This window comes from Pipistrellus kuhlii, unplaced genomic scaffold (assembly GCF_014108245.1).
Source record: "Pipistrellus kuhlii isolate mPipKuh1 unplaced genomic scaffold, mPipKuh1.p scaffold_m20_p_1, whole genome shotgun sequence".
NCBI lineage: Eukaryota > Metazoa > Chordata > Mammalia > Chiroptera > Vespertilionidae > Pipistrellus > Pipistrellus kuhlii.
The window spans coordinates 13,068,495-13,085,476 of NW_023425404.1; the positions used below are offsets into that span (position 1 = coordinate 13,068,495).

The following is a 16,982-nucleotide window of genomic DNA, read 5'->3' on the forward strand; positions in this document are numbered from 1 at the left end:
ATATACTCTCTCCAACATGAGTTTTGTTTCCCTGATTCAAATGATATATCACTTTTGCCCATCTCATCAACCTAGCCAAGAAGTTTTAACTTAACAAAAATAGCTACTGTCAAAAACAGTGCTTCAAAAATAAAAAAGATATCTAAGATATAGGAGTTGTGAACCAGACCCTGACTCCATCTAGTGGATGCTATATCCTAAAATAACTACCTCAGCAAATATTCCTTCTCCACTGCTTCTTAGGACTTGCTAAAGAACCAGATTTTGCCACATGGACTACTGAGGACACAAGGAATAGTCGGCGGAAGTAATATGGCTTATAATTATTATCCTTCATCTTTAGGGAGATTGCAACTGGGGTTGTCTTAAGATAATGTCACATATCCATTTCCCCCTTGTTTCTCATTCACACAAAAACATTTTTATTCTAGGGCCAATGTTCCCAGCTAAAAGACTTTAGTTCTGATTCCCTTATAGTCAGGTGTGGCCATGAGATTAAGTAATGGCTAATAAGTCATAAGCAGATACTATATTGTGTGGAACTTCTAAGAAAGGAGTTAATTCTGCTGAGATGTTTTATGTTCTTTTTTCCTCTACTCCTTCCTGCTTCCTGCTGTTTGAATGAAGGCTAGGGCTCCAGCATCCTAATAACCTAGAGCAGTGATCGGCAAACTCATTAGTCAACAGAGCCAAATACCAACAGTACAACGATTGAAATTTCTTTAGAGAGCCAATTTTTTTAAACTTAAAACTTCTTCTAAAGCCACTTCTTCAAAATAGACTCGCCCAGGCCGTGGTATTTTGTGGAAGAGCTGCATGTGGCTCACAAGCCAGTTTGCCGACCACAGACCAAGAGCATAGACCCTGAAATAACCTAGAGTATAATAAAGAAGAAAGGAGCCTGAATCCTTGATAAATGTGAAGCACTATTCCAAACTGACTGACCACCTCTGCACTACTCCATGAGAGATAAAACATGTACGTTATTTAAAGCAGCTGTTTTGATTTTCTATAATCGGATTTTTCTATAATCAGAATTATTTTCTATATTAGGATCAGCAAACTTTCTGCAAAGGACTAGAGAGTATGTATTTTAAGTTTTGTGGGTGATGTGGCCTTTGCTTCAACCATATATATAAAAGCAGGCAGAGACAATATATAAAAGAATGGGCATGGTTGTATTCCAACAAAACTTTATTTACAAAAATAGGTGACAAGCAGAGCTGCTCTGTGGACTATGACTTGCTAATCCCTGTTCTATAATATGTAGCCAAGCTAACTCTAATTAATACAGAGACTATTACTTAATCTCTTTTAGCTATTATCTCCATTATCTGCCGATACTCAATGTCATAGTCTTTCTTTCAAAAATTAATAGCTTGGGCTCTCTCGGGTCCTCGTTTCCAAGATGACCAAGAAAAGAAGGAATAACGGCTGTGCCAAAAAAGGTGTGGCCATGTGCAGCCTATTCGTTGCACCAACTGTGCCCGGTGCGTGCCCAAGGACAAGGCGATTAAGAAGTTTGTCATTCGAAACATAGGGGAGGCCGTGGCCATCAGGGACATCTCCGAAGCCAGTGTCTTGGACGCCTATGTGGTTCCCAAGCTGTATGTAAAGCTGCATAACTGTGTGAGCTGTGCCATTCACAGCAAGGGAGTCAGGAATCGATCTCGTGAAGCCCTGAAGGACTGAACACCCCCACCCCGGTTTAGGCCTGTGGGTGCTGCCCCACGATCTCCACCAAAGCCCATGTAAGAAGCTAAGTCTTTAAGGAGTGAAGAAAAGTTCTCTGGGGGAAAATAAATGGAAGTTGTATTTAAAAAAAAATTTATTTATATATATATATATATATATATATATATATATATATATATATATATATATATATATATATATATAAATAAAATAGCTTGGCCCTAGCTTGTTTGGCTCAGTGGACAGTGTCGGCCTGCGAACTGAAAATGAAAAGTCCGAGGTTTGGCCGAAACCAGTTTGGCTCAGTGGTAGAGCGTTGTCTGCAGACTGAAAGGTCCCAGGTTCGATTCCGGTCAAGGGCATGTACCTTGGTTGTGGGCACATCCCCGGTAGGGGGTGTGCAAGAGGCAGCTGGTAGATGTTTCTCTCTCATCAACGTTTCTAGCTCTTTATCCCTCTCTCCTCTTCTCTGTAAAAAAATCAATAAAATATATTTTAAAAAAAGAAAAAAGAAAAGTCCGAGGTTCGATTCCAGCCAAGGGCACAGGCCCAGGTTGTGGGCTCCATTCCCAGTGGGGGACTTGCAGGAGGCAACCGATCCATGATTCTGTCTCATCATGGATGCTTCTATCTCTCCCTCTTCCTTTCTCTCTGAAATCAATAAAAATATATTTAAAAAAAATAAAAATAAATTTAAAAAATAGCTTGCCTTTCAGAACACTATAAATTTTTTAAGATACTTGCCACTTTCAAATTCTAAAATACACTAAAAATTTGTTTGAGCCCACTAGGGTCCTAGAGACAGAACTAGGTGACATAAGAATCAAGGGCTGACACCAACAGCACCAGAGAATCTACACAATAGTTCCCCAAGAGTAGAGTGCCAGCTTGCAGTAATTCTTCATCCTTTCATTTAACAACTTTTATTACACACTTCATCCTGGAAACAAAGTGCTCTGAAAAGATTTACGGTACAGAAGGAAACCAGGTGTTGAATAAGTCATGTAAATAAATTTATATTTGCATATCTTTACAAGTGAAAAAGAACAGGTTTCTATAAGAAACTATAAGATCCTACTAGTTTTATTAGTAGGATCAGAGCCATTATATTTGGATTTAACATTTAAGCCAAGATCAGAAGGATGAGAGGACTTAATCCACCTAATTAGAAAAAGAACATTCTAGGCAAAGAAAAATGGGCTCAATGGCCCTGAGATGGGAAAGATTACTGTTTAATGCTTTACTGGCTCATTACAAATAAATTCAGCCCTGTCTTAGTGACAGCATACAGGAAATATAATTCTGTAGCTTTCATTTTCTCTACTTATAGCATCAAGTAATAAATAACTCCTCACTCTCAATTGCTTCTGACTGAAAAAACTCTCTGGCCTTCATACTTCTTCAGAGGCCTTCAAGATAATGATGGCATGAAATGAAGAAAAGCTATGCTGACTTTGAGAATAATAAAAGAAAACATTCATACATACAACTGTCCATCCTTCCGGGTATAAAAGCTGACTGATTTGATGGTAGCCACCACCACCACCATACAGAGAGTCACGGGGACAAAGAGCATGATCACATGCTTGGCGCCATATTTCAGTGTCAGCTCCTCATCTTCTTCTTCCTCTTGTTCCACCACCTGCAGTGTGTTACCCTGGGGTCCTCCATTAGACAAGGGCTCAGGGTTGCCCCGCCTCCGCCTTTCATTGCTGTACTCATGTCGTTCTCTACTGTCATTCTAAAAGCAAAAGAAACACTTTTTCAATATGTCAGACTCTCAGCAGAAACAAGTTATTCTATATCAAAAACAGGAAATGTAACAGTCAAACCTGAGATTAACAACAGGCTCACGATTACCTGAGTTCTAAAAACCTGAGGTAAGAAAACCAATTTAAAAGAAGTGTGCAGTTAAGAAATCTAGATTATTTACCAAATTCCTTCAAGGAACCCAGGTCCTCCCTTTCACCTGGGTCTTGGCTTTCCTCACTCTCTCGCTCCATTCCTAACCTAATACAATTACACTCGCCCTTTGAGGTGTGGCTTAAAACTGACACCTATATGAATACTTTATTTGCTGCAGCTTCAAGCAGAGAAATCCCAGCTCTTCCAATTCATGAAGTGCTTTCTATCTGTGGTTTTATACCAGTTATACAAAGAACTATCTCACCTCATTACCAATAAGACTTAAAATCCTGTATTGATGTATATGGGATCTCTCTGTAATTATTTCTTACAATTGCATGTAAGTCTATCTCAAGTATGCAATTTAAAAAAAAAATCTTTACAGTGAGAAACTAGGCCTTAAACAATGATAATATCCTTGCCCTGGTCCCACTGTGCCCTGAATAGAATGGGGGACAATAATACTTGTTGAATTATGGAATGAAAGGAGAACCTTTCTTAGATTCTATTTTCCTTGGGCTCTTAATACCAAATACTTTTATCCTTATCCTAGGTTTCTACTTTCTTATTCTTCAAGTTTGATTTCCTTTTTGGTATCCCTGTTCACATCTAAACTCAGTTTTTATAAAAGGTAGAATGAATCTCAAGGGCACTAACAATAACAATAATAAAGATCACTATATATAAAACCCAGCAACTGGAAAGGCGGAATGACTCAAAAGACCCGTGGCTATGACACACACCATGGCAGCCAACCAACCTGATCTGGCCATGATTGGCACTCAGCCCCTGATCAGCCCGCAATACCCCAATTGGGGGCGGAGCCAACCAGCCAACCTCCTTCAGTCCCTCCCCTGGGCGGCCCCATTGCGGCAGGCCGCTGGACCCCACCTGTGCATGAATTCATGTACCAGGCCTCTAGTGATAGATAACAGGAAAGATAACAGATATTCTTCTCCCTTCTCAATGATAAAAGATAGTCACTGTTGCTGGGATATAATCAGCTTGGTTGAAAAAGGGTTCTCTTAGGAAAACATACTATTCTTGCACCTCACTTCTGACTACAAATATACCTAATAGAGTATAACCATTATTCATTAAAAATACATTACATACTTAATAATAGCTTAAAACTACAATGTAGCCAAGACCGGTTTGGCTCAGTGGATAGAGCGTTGGCCTGTGGACTGAAAGGTCCCGGGTTCGATTCCGGTCAAGGGCATGCACCTTGGTTGCGGGTACATCCCCAGTAGGGGGTGTGCAAGAGGCAGCTGATTGATGTTTCTAGCTCTCTCTATCTCTCTCTCTTCTTCTCTATAAAAAACCAATAAATATATTAGAAAAAAACAAACAAAAAACTTCAGGCTCACAAAATTAAAAAAACAAAAAAAACTACAATGTACCAAGGATTGATATGTACTTTACATTTAATTCTCATAGATACTCCATCATCGCCACTTTATAGGTAAGGAAACAGCTACAAGCCAGAGTGGGTTTGAATCCAGATACGCTTGTCTTCAGAAATAAAGTTCTTTTTTTTCTTTTCTTTTTAAAAAATATATTTTATTGATTTTTTTACAGAGAGGAAGGGAGAGAGATAGTTAGAAACATCGATGTGAGAAAAACATCGATCAGCTGCCTCCTGCACACCCCTACTGGGGATGTGCCCGCAGCCAATCGAACCCGGGACCTTTCATTCTGAAGGCTGATGCTCCATCCACTGAGCCAAACCGGTTTCGGCCAGAAATCAAGTTCTTACCCACCTCAATTTGCTGTTCACAAGACAACATGAGAGCTCTGCAGACTGTGAGCTGAGTTCTCTTTTACATTACTTTCAATACTATTTATTCCACAGGTAACTATGAAAATTCTGTATTTCAGGTACTCTTCTGTGGCAATACAGAAGTTAATTAGATGCTTGCTATCCTTAAGAAGTTCCTAAGTTAGTTTTAATATAGAGATAAAAACATTATATTAGAGATAAGAATAAAGTGCTAAAGGACTATAATTCTGTGTGGTCAAAAAAGACAAAATAAAAGATACGATTTTTGAACAGAAACTTCAAGAGTGACTGTAAGGTAAGTGGGCTCCAGGCAGAGACCACATGAACTGTGGCGCAGACATGTGACAGTGCCACACAGACAACCATTGAGTATTCCAGAGGTGACTGGAGAACAGTCTGTTAGGGCTGGTGGGAGAAAAGGTAGGGAAAGGTTGTAAAGGACCTTGTTTGCCTGCCAACGACTTTAGACTTTGTCCTGTAGGCAATAGAAAGTCATAAAAATTGTCAAGGTTGAGGAAGTGACATATCAGATTATGATTTATTTGTAAGAAACGGACTGAGTGGCGATGGAAAACAGGGATGTGTGAGGCACATTTCAGAAGTAGAATTGAAGGGCTTTGTGAATGGTCAGGAAGGAGTCAGGATGGCCCTGGAGGTTTCTAGCATAAGAAACTAGGAAGGTGATTATGACACTAACTGAGAATGGGAACACAAGATGAGCAGACTGGAGGAGGGAGATAGGTAAATGTAAAGTATTCACCCCAGGCAGGAAAGTCTAAAGGCAGTTAATAAGAATTTCAAGCTCAGAAGAGAGTTGGGAAAGGTCATTAGTTTCTAGTTATGGAAATGAATGAACTCTCAGGGAGAGAGTATAGATGGAAAGTAGGAACAGTAGGAACTTATTGGTCATTAATATAAAATAGCAGCTGTGGAAAGAAAAATATGCTAAGGACGTTATATTTGTGATTAATGTTTAGCAACACAATTATGACCAACTTGACAGGTCAATTATGCACAAAATATACTAAAATGCAATTAATAATAACTATATGGGCATTTGATAATGTACAAAGCACTCTCATATATCTCAATCATTCTTTTTATATGCTGAGAAGTGTTAGTAGGTGAACTATAAAGCAACTTGTCTAAAAAAATCTCACAGCCAGAAATCAACAGAGATAGGAGTCAAATTCAAGTTTCTTGTTTCAAAATTTGTGTTCTTCCTATGACACTACAACTGTCCCATTAGGCTATGTGAACAGTTTAACTGAGTAAGTCTAGCATGAAAGAGGCAATCATAACATGCTCATTCACATTACTCAACTGGATGTTCTGGTTTGTAAAGAACATTAGCCAACCCCACCCTGCCCCACTCCCAGAAGCTGATACGGGAAGCTAGAACAGTTTGAGACACACACACACACACACACACACACACACACACACACACTTCCTCTTCACAGTACTTTGGATACTATTTTTAAAAATTGACTATATGTTTTAATTTCATTTTTTTAAAGTACAAATATTTATTTAAACAGATAAAACATTCACGTGGCCCTGAAATCTGAGTATGAAAAGGTGTACAATAAAAAGTCTCCCACTTAACTATCTACTTAGTTTCCCAATCCCTCAGGTTACCACTGTCATTGTTCTCTGCAAATTCTATCAAAGTTTCTTCATGTAAATACAAGCAAATATAATACATAGCTTCATTACCCCTTTTCACACAAATGGTAGTAGCTGAATAAATGCACTGCCCTGCACTTTGCTTAACTATGTATCCTAGAGATTTTTTTACATCATTACATAGAGAACATCCTTATTCTTTTTTTCTTCTTTTTTTTAGGTTAGATGCAAATATACCATTTCTTCTTTTTTAAATGCTTTTATCGATTTTAGAGAGAAAAGGAGAGGGAGAGAGAGAAAAACATCAGCAAGAGAGAAACATCAAACAGTGGTCTCCTGCAGCCCCCTCCCCACGGCATGCCCCCGCCACTTGGAACTGAGCTTGCAACCCGGGCATGTGCCTCTGACCGGAATGGAACCTGGGACCTTTCAGCCTGCAGGCCAATGCTCTGTCCACTGAGCCAAACTGGCTAGGGCAGAACATCCTTATTCTTAAAAACAATTTTTAATCATCTATATAGCCAGTATATAAAATGTCATTAATTTATTAGGCCAATTCCCTAAAGACTGACATTTAACCTGCTTTGAACTTTTTGCCATTACAAACACTGCTGCAATCAGAATGCTCCCTATTAACTTATTTCACACGTGGGGGCGTATTTGTAGGATAAATTCCCTTAAGTAAAATTGCTGGGTCAAAGTACTCATCAGTAGAGATACTAATTTCCCTCCCTATGAGTTGTATCAGTTTAAATAGGAAGAGTGCCTATTTCAACAAGTCCTTAATTAACTATCAGTGAATGCCAGGCACTCGGTGCCAAGAATATAGCATTCCAACAAGACAGAAAAGGTTTCTGCTCTCATGAACTGATTTTAAGAGAGAGATAATAAACAAACACAGTGGGATGGTACTATACCAGGGTGATATGAGAAAGAATACTTGGGGCCTGGCTGGGTGGCTCAGTTGGTTGAAACATTGTCCCAAGCACCAAAAGGTTGCTGGTCTGATTCCCAGTCAGGGCACATAACTATTTTTAAAAATTGACTATATGGCCGAAGCCGGTTTGGCTCAGTGGTAGAGCGTCGGTCTGCAGACTAAAAGGTCCCAGGTTCGATTCCGGTCCAGGGCATGTACCTTGGTTGCGGGCACACCCCCGGCATCCCCGGTAGGGGGTGTGCAAGAGGCAGCTGGTCGATGTTTCTCTCTCATCGACGTTTCTAGCGCTCTCTCTCTCTCTCTCTCCCATTCTCTCTGTTAAAATCAATAAAGTATATTTTTTTTTAAATTGACTATATGTTTTAATTTCATTTTTAAAGTACAATTTATTTATTTAAACAGATAAAACATTCACATGGTTCTGAAATCTGAGTATAAAAAGGTGTACAATAAAAAGTCTTCCTATGGTGGGGGCATGTACGGGAGGCAACCAAGCAATATCTCTCTCTCACATTGGTATTTATTTCTCTTTCTCTCAAACCAACAAAGACCACCACATATCCTCGGATGAGGATTTTAAAAAATACATGAGATGCTTTTCTGAAATCTGAAGGATGAAAAGATGTGAAAAGCTTACTGTACAATAAAGGATTAACTCAGTAGGTCAGGAGTGTCCAAACCCTGCACATGACAAAGAAGGATCTGGCCTTGTACCTGGAAGATAACCTCTAAACCCTTTCAATATATTGCTTGTGAAAAGTGTTTCTGTTTACATGAGGCCTTGGATCACACTGTTGACAATGTGATCTATGGTGGGAGTCTTGGCCCATGTGGTATCTGCTTGACTTTGGGAAGAGCTAGAGAATACGGTCAGCCATATCTATGTGATATCCAACAATACTCCTGGACATTAAGGCTAAGTGCACTTCCCTGGCTGGCAATACTCCATGCACGTGGTCACACTGTTCCCATGACTCCACTTGGAGAGGACAACTGGAAGCTTGTGCCTGGACCCTGCTCTATTTTCCTTCTTCTGTTGCTAGTTTTAATCTGTATCCTTTCACTGTAATAAACTGGAAGAGTGAATATAACAGCTTTTCTGAGTTCTGTGAATCCTTCTAGCTGAACACTGAACCTGAGCATAATCTTGGAGAATCCCAAATATACCTGTACACTGAAAACTACAAAATACTGCTAAGAAAAATTAAAGAACAAAAGCAAGAATAGACATATGGAACCACATCAAATTTTAAAACCTCTATGCATCAAAGAATCAACAGAGTGAAGTCAACCATGGAAGGGGAGAAAAATATTTGTAAGTCATATCTCTAATAAGAGGTTAATATCTGAAATATATAAAGAACACCTACAACTCAACAACAAAAAGCCAAACCAATGTTAAAATAAGCAAAAGTCTTCAACAGACATTTCTTCAAAGAACATATACAAACTAGAGGCCTGGTGCACGGAATTCATGCACAGGTAGAGTCCCTAGGCCTGGCCAGCAATGAGGGCCAATCTGTGGGGCAACTGGTGGGGCAATTAGGGCCCCCACTCGCACCTGCCTGGGCCTGGTGCCACCCGCTCACCTGTTCCACCATCGTGCCGTAGTCCCGCTCTCGTTGGGGCCCATTGTGGCCGGCAGCACCTCCATTGCCACCTGCTGCCAGTGTCACGACGCTGATGCCTGCCATGTTCCGTGCTGCCCCCTGGTGATCAGCACAAGTCAAACTCCCGGTTGGTCAAACTCCCGCCCGTGGGGACAATTTGCACATTAGCCTTTTATTATATAGGAAGGATGGCTAACAAGCATCTGAAAAGATGCTCAACATTACTAATCATTAGAGAAATGCAAATCAAATTATAATAAGATACCATCTTATACCCATTAGGAATGCTACTATAAAACACACACACACACACACACAGAAAATAACAAGCATTAGTGAGGATGCAGAAAATTTGGGACCCTTGTGCACTGTGGTTATGAATGCAAAAATAGTGCAGATGCTATAAAACAGTATGGAGTTTCCTAGAAAAAGAATTATCATATGATCCTGCAACCCCATTTCTGGGTATATATTCAAAAGAACTGATGTCAGTATCCCAAAGAGGTATCTGCATACCTGTGATCACTGCAGCATTATTCATAAAAGCTAAGAGATGGAAGCAACTCGAATGTCCATGAATACATGGATAAAGAGCCCTAGCAATCTGGCTCAGTTAATAGCTCACCAGCCTGGGGACTGAAGGGTCCCGGGTTCGATTCTAGTCAAGGGCACATGCCCGGGTTGCAGGCGCAATCCCCACTAGGGAACATGTAGGAGGCAGCCAATCAATGATTCTCATCATTAATGTCTCTCTCTCTCCCTCTCCTTTCCTCTCTAAAATCAATAAAAACATATATTTTTTAAAAACCACACGTGGATAAAGAAAATGTGTATACAAAGTGGAATATTACTCAGCCTTAAAAAAAAAAAAAGAAAATCTTGTCACATGCTAAAACATAATACTAAGTGCAATATGCAAGTTACAAAAAGACACTGTAGCTCTCTCGGGTCCTCCTTTCCAAGATGACCAAGAAAAGGAGTAACGGCTGTGCCAAAAAAGGCCAAGGCCATGTGTAGCCTATTTGCTGCACCAACTGTGCCTGGTGCATTCCCAGGGACAAGGCCAGTAAGAAGTTTGTCATTTGAAACACAGTAGAGGCCGCGGCCATTGGGAACATCTCCGAAGTGAGTGTCTTAGATGCCTATGTGCTTCCCAAGCTGCGTTACTGAGCTGAGCCATTCACAGCAAGGCAGTCAGGAATCCTTCCTGTGAAGCCCGGAAGGACCGAACACCCCCACCCCGATTTAGACCTTCGGGTGCTGCCCCACGACCTCCACCAAAGCCCATGTAAGGAGCCAAGTCTTTAAAGAGTGAAGAAAAGTTCTTTGGGGGAAAAATAAATGGAAATTGTACTTAAAAAAAAAAAAAAGACTCTGTATATGATTCTACTTATATAAAGTATCGAAAGTAGTCCAACTCTGTGGGTGGAGTGAGTAAAGAGGGCGGGGAAGGAAGGACACCTATAATAATGCCAACATTAAATTTTTTAATAAAAAATAAAAATAAAGTAGTCCAACTCAAAAAAAACAGAAAGTATAACTGTGGTTGTTGGGGTTGTGGCTAGAGTGTCATTTTTGCAAGTTGAAAAGGTTCTAGAGATCTGTTGCACCCCAATGTACATATAGATTAATACACAGTATATATGGCATACCGGTGTGGCTTAGAGGTTGAACTTCAACCCATGAACCAAAGTTCACTGGTTCAATTCCCGTTCAGGGCACATGCCTGGGTTGCAGGTTTGGTCCCCAGAAGAGGATGTGCAATAGGCAACCGATCAATGTTTCTCTCTCATCACTGATGTTTCTATCTATCCCTCTCCCTTCCTCTCTAAAATCAATAAAGAAATATATTTTTTTAAAAGGATTTAAGAATGATTATAAGATTTTTTTAATTTTTTTATCTTTTAAAAGCTGCTTATGGCTTAGCTTGCTTTCTTTCCTTTTTAAAATATATTTTATTGATTTTTTACAAAGAGGAAGAGAGAGGGATAGAAAGTTAGAAACATCAATGAGAGAGAATCATCGATCAGTTGCCTCTTGCACACCCCCTACTGGGGACGTGCCCGCAACCAAGGTACATGGCCTTGACCGGAATCGAACCCGGGACCTTTCAGTCCGCAGGCCGACACTCTCTCCATTAAGCCAAACTGGTTTCGGCTATACAAGTTAAGATTTTTTTAAAAAGTCAAATACAGCCGAAACCGGTTTGGCTCAGCGGTAGAGAGTCAGTCTGCAGACTGAAAGGTCCCAGGTTTGATTCCGGTCAAGGGCATGTACGTTGGTTGTGGGCACATCCCTGGTGGGGGGTGTGCAGGAGGCAGCTGGTCGATGTTTCTCTCTCATCGACGTTTCTGGCTCTCTATCTCTCTCCCTTCCTCTCTGTAGAAAATCAATAAAATATATATATATTTTTTTAAAAGTCAAATACACAACTCTACTCTTGGATCATATTCTACTCTTAGGTATATGAATTATATTGTACTCTTATTTACTCAAAATAAATAAAAACATATGCTGGTCAGGATGACTCAGTGGTTGAGCACTGACCTGTGATCCAGGAGACCATGGTTTGATTCCCAGGCAGGGCACATGCCCGGGTTGCAGGCTCGATCCCCAGTAGGCAGCTGATCAATGATTCTCTCATCATTGATGTTTCTCTCTCTCTCCCTCTCTCTCTCTCCCCCCACTCCCTTCCTCTCTGAAATCAATTAAAAAAAAAAAAAAAAAAGCTAGACAAAAGGGTATATATCATATGATTTCATTTATATAAAATACTAGGAAACCAAAACTTCAGTGGCAAAAAGTTGATTAGTTATTACCTAAGGATAGGTGTAGCTGGAGAGGGGCAGGAGGGGAAAATTACAAAGGAGCACGAGGAAACGTGTGAGGGTGATGATTATGTCCATTATCTTGACTGTGGTGATGGTTTCAAGTTGTATACTTTAATCCTCACCTGAGGTTGTTTATTATTATTACTTATTTTAACGAGAGAGGAAGAGAGAAACATGAATGTGAGAGAGTAACATCGTTTGAGTTGCCTCCTGCATGTGTCCCGAATGGGGATGGAATCCACAACCTGGGTATGTGCCCCAATTGGGAATTAAACCCACCACCTTTCAGTGCACAGACATGTTCTGAGCCACACCAGTCAGGGCTAACGCTACTTTTTATTATGGAAAAATTAAAAGAAATACTGTCAGAAGTATGTAATGAAGCTCCACGGGTTCACTCTTGGTGTTTGAAAAATGTGTAACATGCATCCATCATGCCAAATAGAATAGCTTCACTGTCCTGAACTCCTGTTCTCTGGCCCTGGTTCCTGTGGCTCGGTTGGTTGGAAGGTCATCCTGTACACCAGCTTCCTGGTCAGGGCACATATCAGGTTTTGGGTTTGATCTCCAGTTGGGACACATGTAGGAGGCAATCCCAATGATGTTTCCCAAACACTGATGTTTCTCTCTCTCTCTCCCTCTCCCCCACTTCCTTTCTCTGAGATCTATTTAAAAAAAAGAATGTTTTCTTTAAAGGAATCCTCTGTTCTCTGCCTATTTATCCCTCTTTTCATCCTCTACCCTGGCAACCACGGATCTTTTTACTGCCTCCATAGTTTTACCCATAAAGGATATTTTTAAGGTTAAAAAAGAAAGTTCCGTAGCCATCATAAATGATTTCATTTCTGTGGAGTGGGGAAGGATTACTCACTATGTAAATGCTGTACGTTTCAGGGAGGGCGGGGTCCTACAGGAAGTGGTACGTGGGAAGTGAGCTCCTACACCATTACGTCAGAGGCATCATTTTAATTCTTTTTCCCTTCCCCTTACTCTGGAACCTGATGCAAATTTAGGTCCAGCCACCCAAGGCATGTGGACCCTCAAGCAGGGCTAGTATTTCTCAAGCAGCAAACATTTGTGAAGGTATTCTTAATACAGTGTAGTGCCTGCCTGTTTTCTTTTTGAACCTTGTGTTTTCCTGCCTTTTAAAGGTTTGTTTCTGTAAATAAAAGAAATACTATAAACAAGTTTCCAAAAGCTTTTAAGTTATAAACGTATTTATAACATAGAAAGTGAGTGTTCTCCTAATCTCTGCCCCACAACATGAACATAGGGAGCAATTTTTTGAGCCTTGTTATGCTATGTGTTTCTGTTAATATATCAGATGCCAGTATATTAAGGTGACCAGACATCCCACATTTGGCAGGACAGTCCCGATTTTTTAAAACAGTCCCGATTTTTGGAAAGAATCAGTGGATAGAGCATTGGCCTATGGACTGAAGGATCTCGGGTTCAATTCCAGTCAAAGGCACATGCCTGGGTTTCAGGCTCAATCCCCATGGGGGGCAAGCAGGAGGCAGCTGATTAATTATTCTTTCTGATCATTGATGTTTCTTTCTATCTAACCCTCTCCCTTCTGCTCTAAAATCAATAAAAACATATTTTAAAAAAAGAAACTGTAAAATGGGAATAATGATCCCATGATAACTGGAAAGTATGAAATATACTAAGATTTTTAAGTTAAAGAATGCATTTTTAAGGAGATAAGTAAAACATAAACTTATTTGACAATATACTATCAATAGCAGAGTCAAAATTAAACAAATCAGGCCCTAATGTTATAGACAGTCGTGCCCTAACAGACTTAAAAGGTACCACTGAGAACATTAGCACTAAGACTTGCTAAAACTAAACCAGGAACACACGTAATTTTCAATAAAAATCCTGTGTCAATTGTACCTCCTCTATAGCACCTTTTATTTCAAAGGGATATTTTATCAGTCACTGAGGTGTAAAGAATGGCAGAAAAATCCTATATAATAAAAGGGTAATATGCAAATCAACCAAATGGCAGACCGGCCAATCAGCAGGGGGTGGGGCCGGCAAGCCGGCAGCGCCTGCCCAGCCAAGGACCATGCTAGTGAGCAAGGAGGTGGGAGGGGGAGGGAAGCAATGGGGGGCGGGGGGGGCAGCAGTGACCAGCGGTGGTGACCAGTAGGCGTCAGCTTAATTAGCTGCCAGGTCACCTCCCACAGAGGGAGGCCCCACCAGACGCAGTGGCGGGGTGATGCGGGCAGCATGTCACCTGATCCGCCTGCCTGGTCGCCTCCCACAGAGGGAGGCCAGACTGTGGCCTAGGCCCACTCCCTGAGCCATCAGTAAGACATCCCCTGAGGCTCCCAGACTGTGAGAGGGCACAGGCCGGGCTGAGGGGCTCCCCTCCTCATCCCCCAAGGTATGAATTTTCATCCACAGGCCTCTAGTAATACCATAAAAGCCTCACAAAACCTGAATGTGAATGTGAGGGATATAAACAATACAGTACTACATTAACAACAGGGAGCTCACTAAGTGCCGCACACTGTTCTGTTGTTGTTGAATCCTTACTTGTAGACATTTTTTTTCTTTTCTTTCTTTTTCTTTTTTTTTAAATCCTCACCCAAGGGCATTTTTTTTTTCCATTTGATTTTTTTTTTTTAAAGAGAGTGGAGAGAGGTAGAGAGGAAGTGAGTCATAGATTGATGTGAGAGAGAGAGAGACACTGATGAGCTGCCTCCCACACTAGCCTCAATCTAAGCCGAGGATTGAACCTGCAGCCCAAATAACATACCCTTGACTGGGAATCGAACCCTAGACCCTTTGGTGTGTGGGGCAAAGCTCTAACCATCGAGAAATACCAGCCAGGGCTGCTAATGTTCTTTTTAAAGATTTTAAAAATATTTTTTAAAGTTATTTTTTATTGATTTTTAGAGAGAGAGAGAGAGAGAGAGAGAGAGAGAGAGAGAGAAGAGAGAGAGAGAGAGAAACATTGATGTGATCAGCTGCCTTCTGCATGCCCCTGAGAGAGAGAGAGAGAGAGAGAGAGAGAGAGAGAGAGAGAGAGGGAGAAAGAAACATTGATGTGATCAGCTGCCTTCTGCATGCCCCTGACCAGGGATCGAGCCTGCAAACCAGACATATGCCCTGACTGGGAATCGAGCCAGCAGCCTTTGATGCACAGGATGACACCCAACCAACTGAGCCATACTGGCCAGGACATCACACATTGTTCTTGAAGCTGGGGAAACAAGAGTGAACAAAGGAGATTGTATATCTGGCTTCAAGCAGCTTACACAGGGGGAGGCAGGTAAACAAAATCCCCAATAAACTGTATGCTAGAAATAATAGTAAGAGCTACACACAAGTAAAGCAGCATAAGGGTACAGGAAAGGGATCGGAGTCAAGGAAGGCAAGGCCTCACTGATAAGCTGACTCATGAGGAAACCTGAAGGAAGTGAAGTTAGCCGTCTGAGAAGAGTGGGAGAATGACCCAGGGCTCAGAGGCAGAGCTGAAGAAGCACTGAGGGAGGAAGAAGGTGCTAAGAGATTAAGAGACAAATGATATGGATGGAGAGGGTGAAATTAAAACCTCAGGACAAGATTTTATTCTGAAACAAGATGCCTTTGGAAAGTTTGGGTCAAATGAGTCACATATAACTGTGTTTTTTCCAAAACTTTTTAGTTATAGAATCTTTTGTTCAAGGGATCCACCGAAGATTATATGTAACACAGATAAGGAAAAGGTACTTAGAAACCTGACTATGCTCTTCCCACTTTCCCTCTCCCTCCTCTCAAGTTTACAAATGAGGACAGTCTGTAGGATCCAAATGTTCATACCCTGCATCCAAACAACTTCATAATCCAGGCCCATCTTAACTTTTCAAAAAGCTGTTCATCGGGAATAGCAAAAAGAGAGTAAATGCTGCTGACCCAGAGTAGAGGAACAAATGTGCTGCCACAAAAATCAGTCTCTGTAACACCGCTTTATCAACCCAGACCAAGGCACGAGGGCAAAGTGCCCCCATCCCGCTCCACACACACCTCTGAGGCTACATACTACACGGTGATAGCTTGTGTTCCCTTTCAGGGCTTCCTTACATATTCATTTTAACTTGATTTCACTTAATTAATCATATTCAAGCAATATAATGTGATCTACCTCTGTTGATGTTCTCTGAGGATATAGCCTCCTTGTCAATTTATATTTTAGAAAAATTCTCCCTCCCCTAGAGTTACTGCATCTATCAGTTTTCACTATTCTAAGCCTATGCATCCTGCAAAGTCTACTTTGTGAAGCCATCCTCCCCACATTTTGGCCTTCAGTTGGAATTCCAAATCTTCAGAGTATGAAGGGAACTTCCAGGCCAGGCAGTGCTCTAGTTCACTGCTCATTCCATGGACTAACCCTTGTGGGGAAGCACAGGACTTGGTTGGAAAGTCTGTAAGGAGAAAGGTTGGGGGGCCTCTTAAGGGGACCTTGCCGAAGGCAGCAGCCCCTGCCTTGTCGTTTCCAAACAAGTCTGAGCCCCCAGGCGTTTTGCTGGTATCTCTTATGTTTAGTCTTCAAGACCCGGCCTTGTGGAAACGTGTGCTTTCTCAAGGATACTTACCCT

The 16,982-nt window shown here is 41.1% G+C and overlaps 1 protein-coding gene and 2 pseudogenes across 7 annotated transcripts in view; 2 read left to right on the forward strand and 1 right to left on the reverse strand.

The window, feature by feature from the left end:
• Nucleotides 1-16,982, reverse strand: part of PSEN1 (presenilin 1) — a 57,366-nt gene that overhangs the window by 27,983 nt on the left and 12,401 nt on the right. For 5 of the 7 annotated variants that reach the window (XM_045578915.1, XM_045578921.1, XM_045578910.1 and 2 more), the window contains exons 4-5: nt 9,539-9,658; nt 3,183-3,436 (exon numbers count right to left, since the gene is read on the reverse strand). In XM_045578915.1, coding sequence (XP_045434871.1) covers nt 3,183-3,436; nt 9,539-9,658 — 374 coding nt within the window. The remainder of the gene's footprint in view (nt 1-3,182; nt 3,437-9,538; nt 9,659-16,982) is intronic. The other 2 variants (XM_036432172.2, XM_036432135.2) reach the window with 1 other exon arrangement.
• LOC118715630 lies at nt 1,409-1,793 on the forward strand (annotated as a pseudogene).
• Nucleotides 10,508-10,865, forward strand: LOC118715622 (annotated as a pseudogene).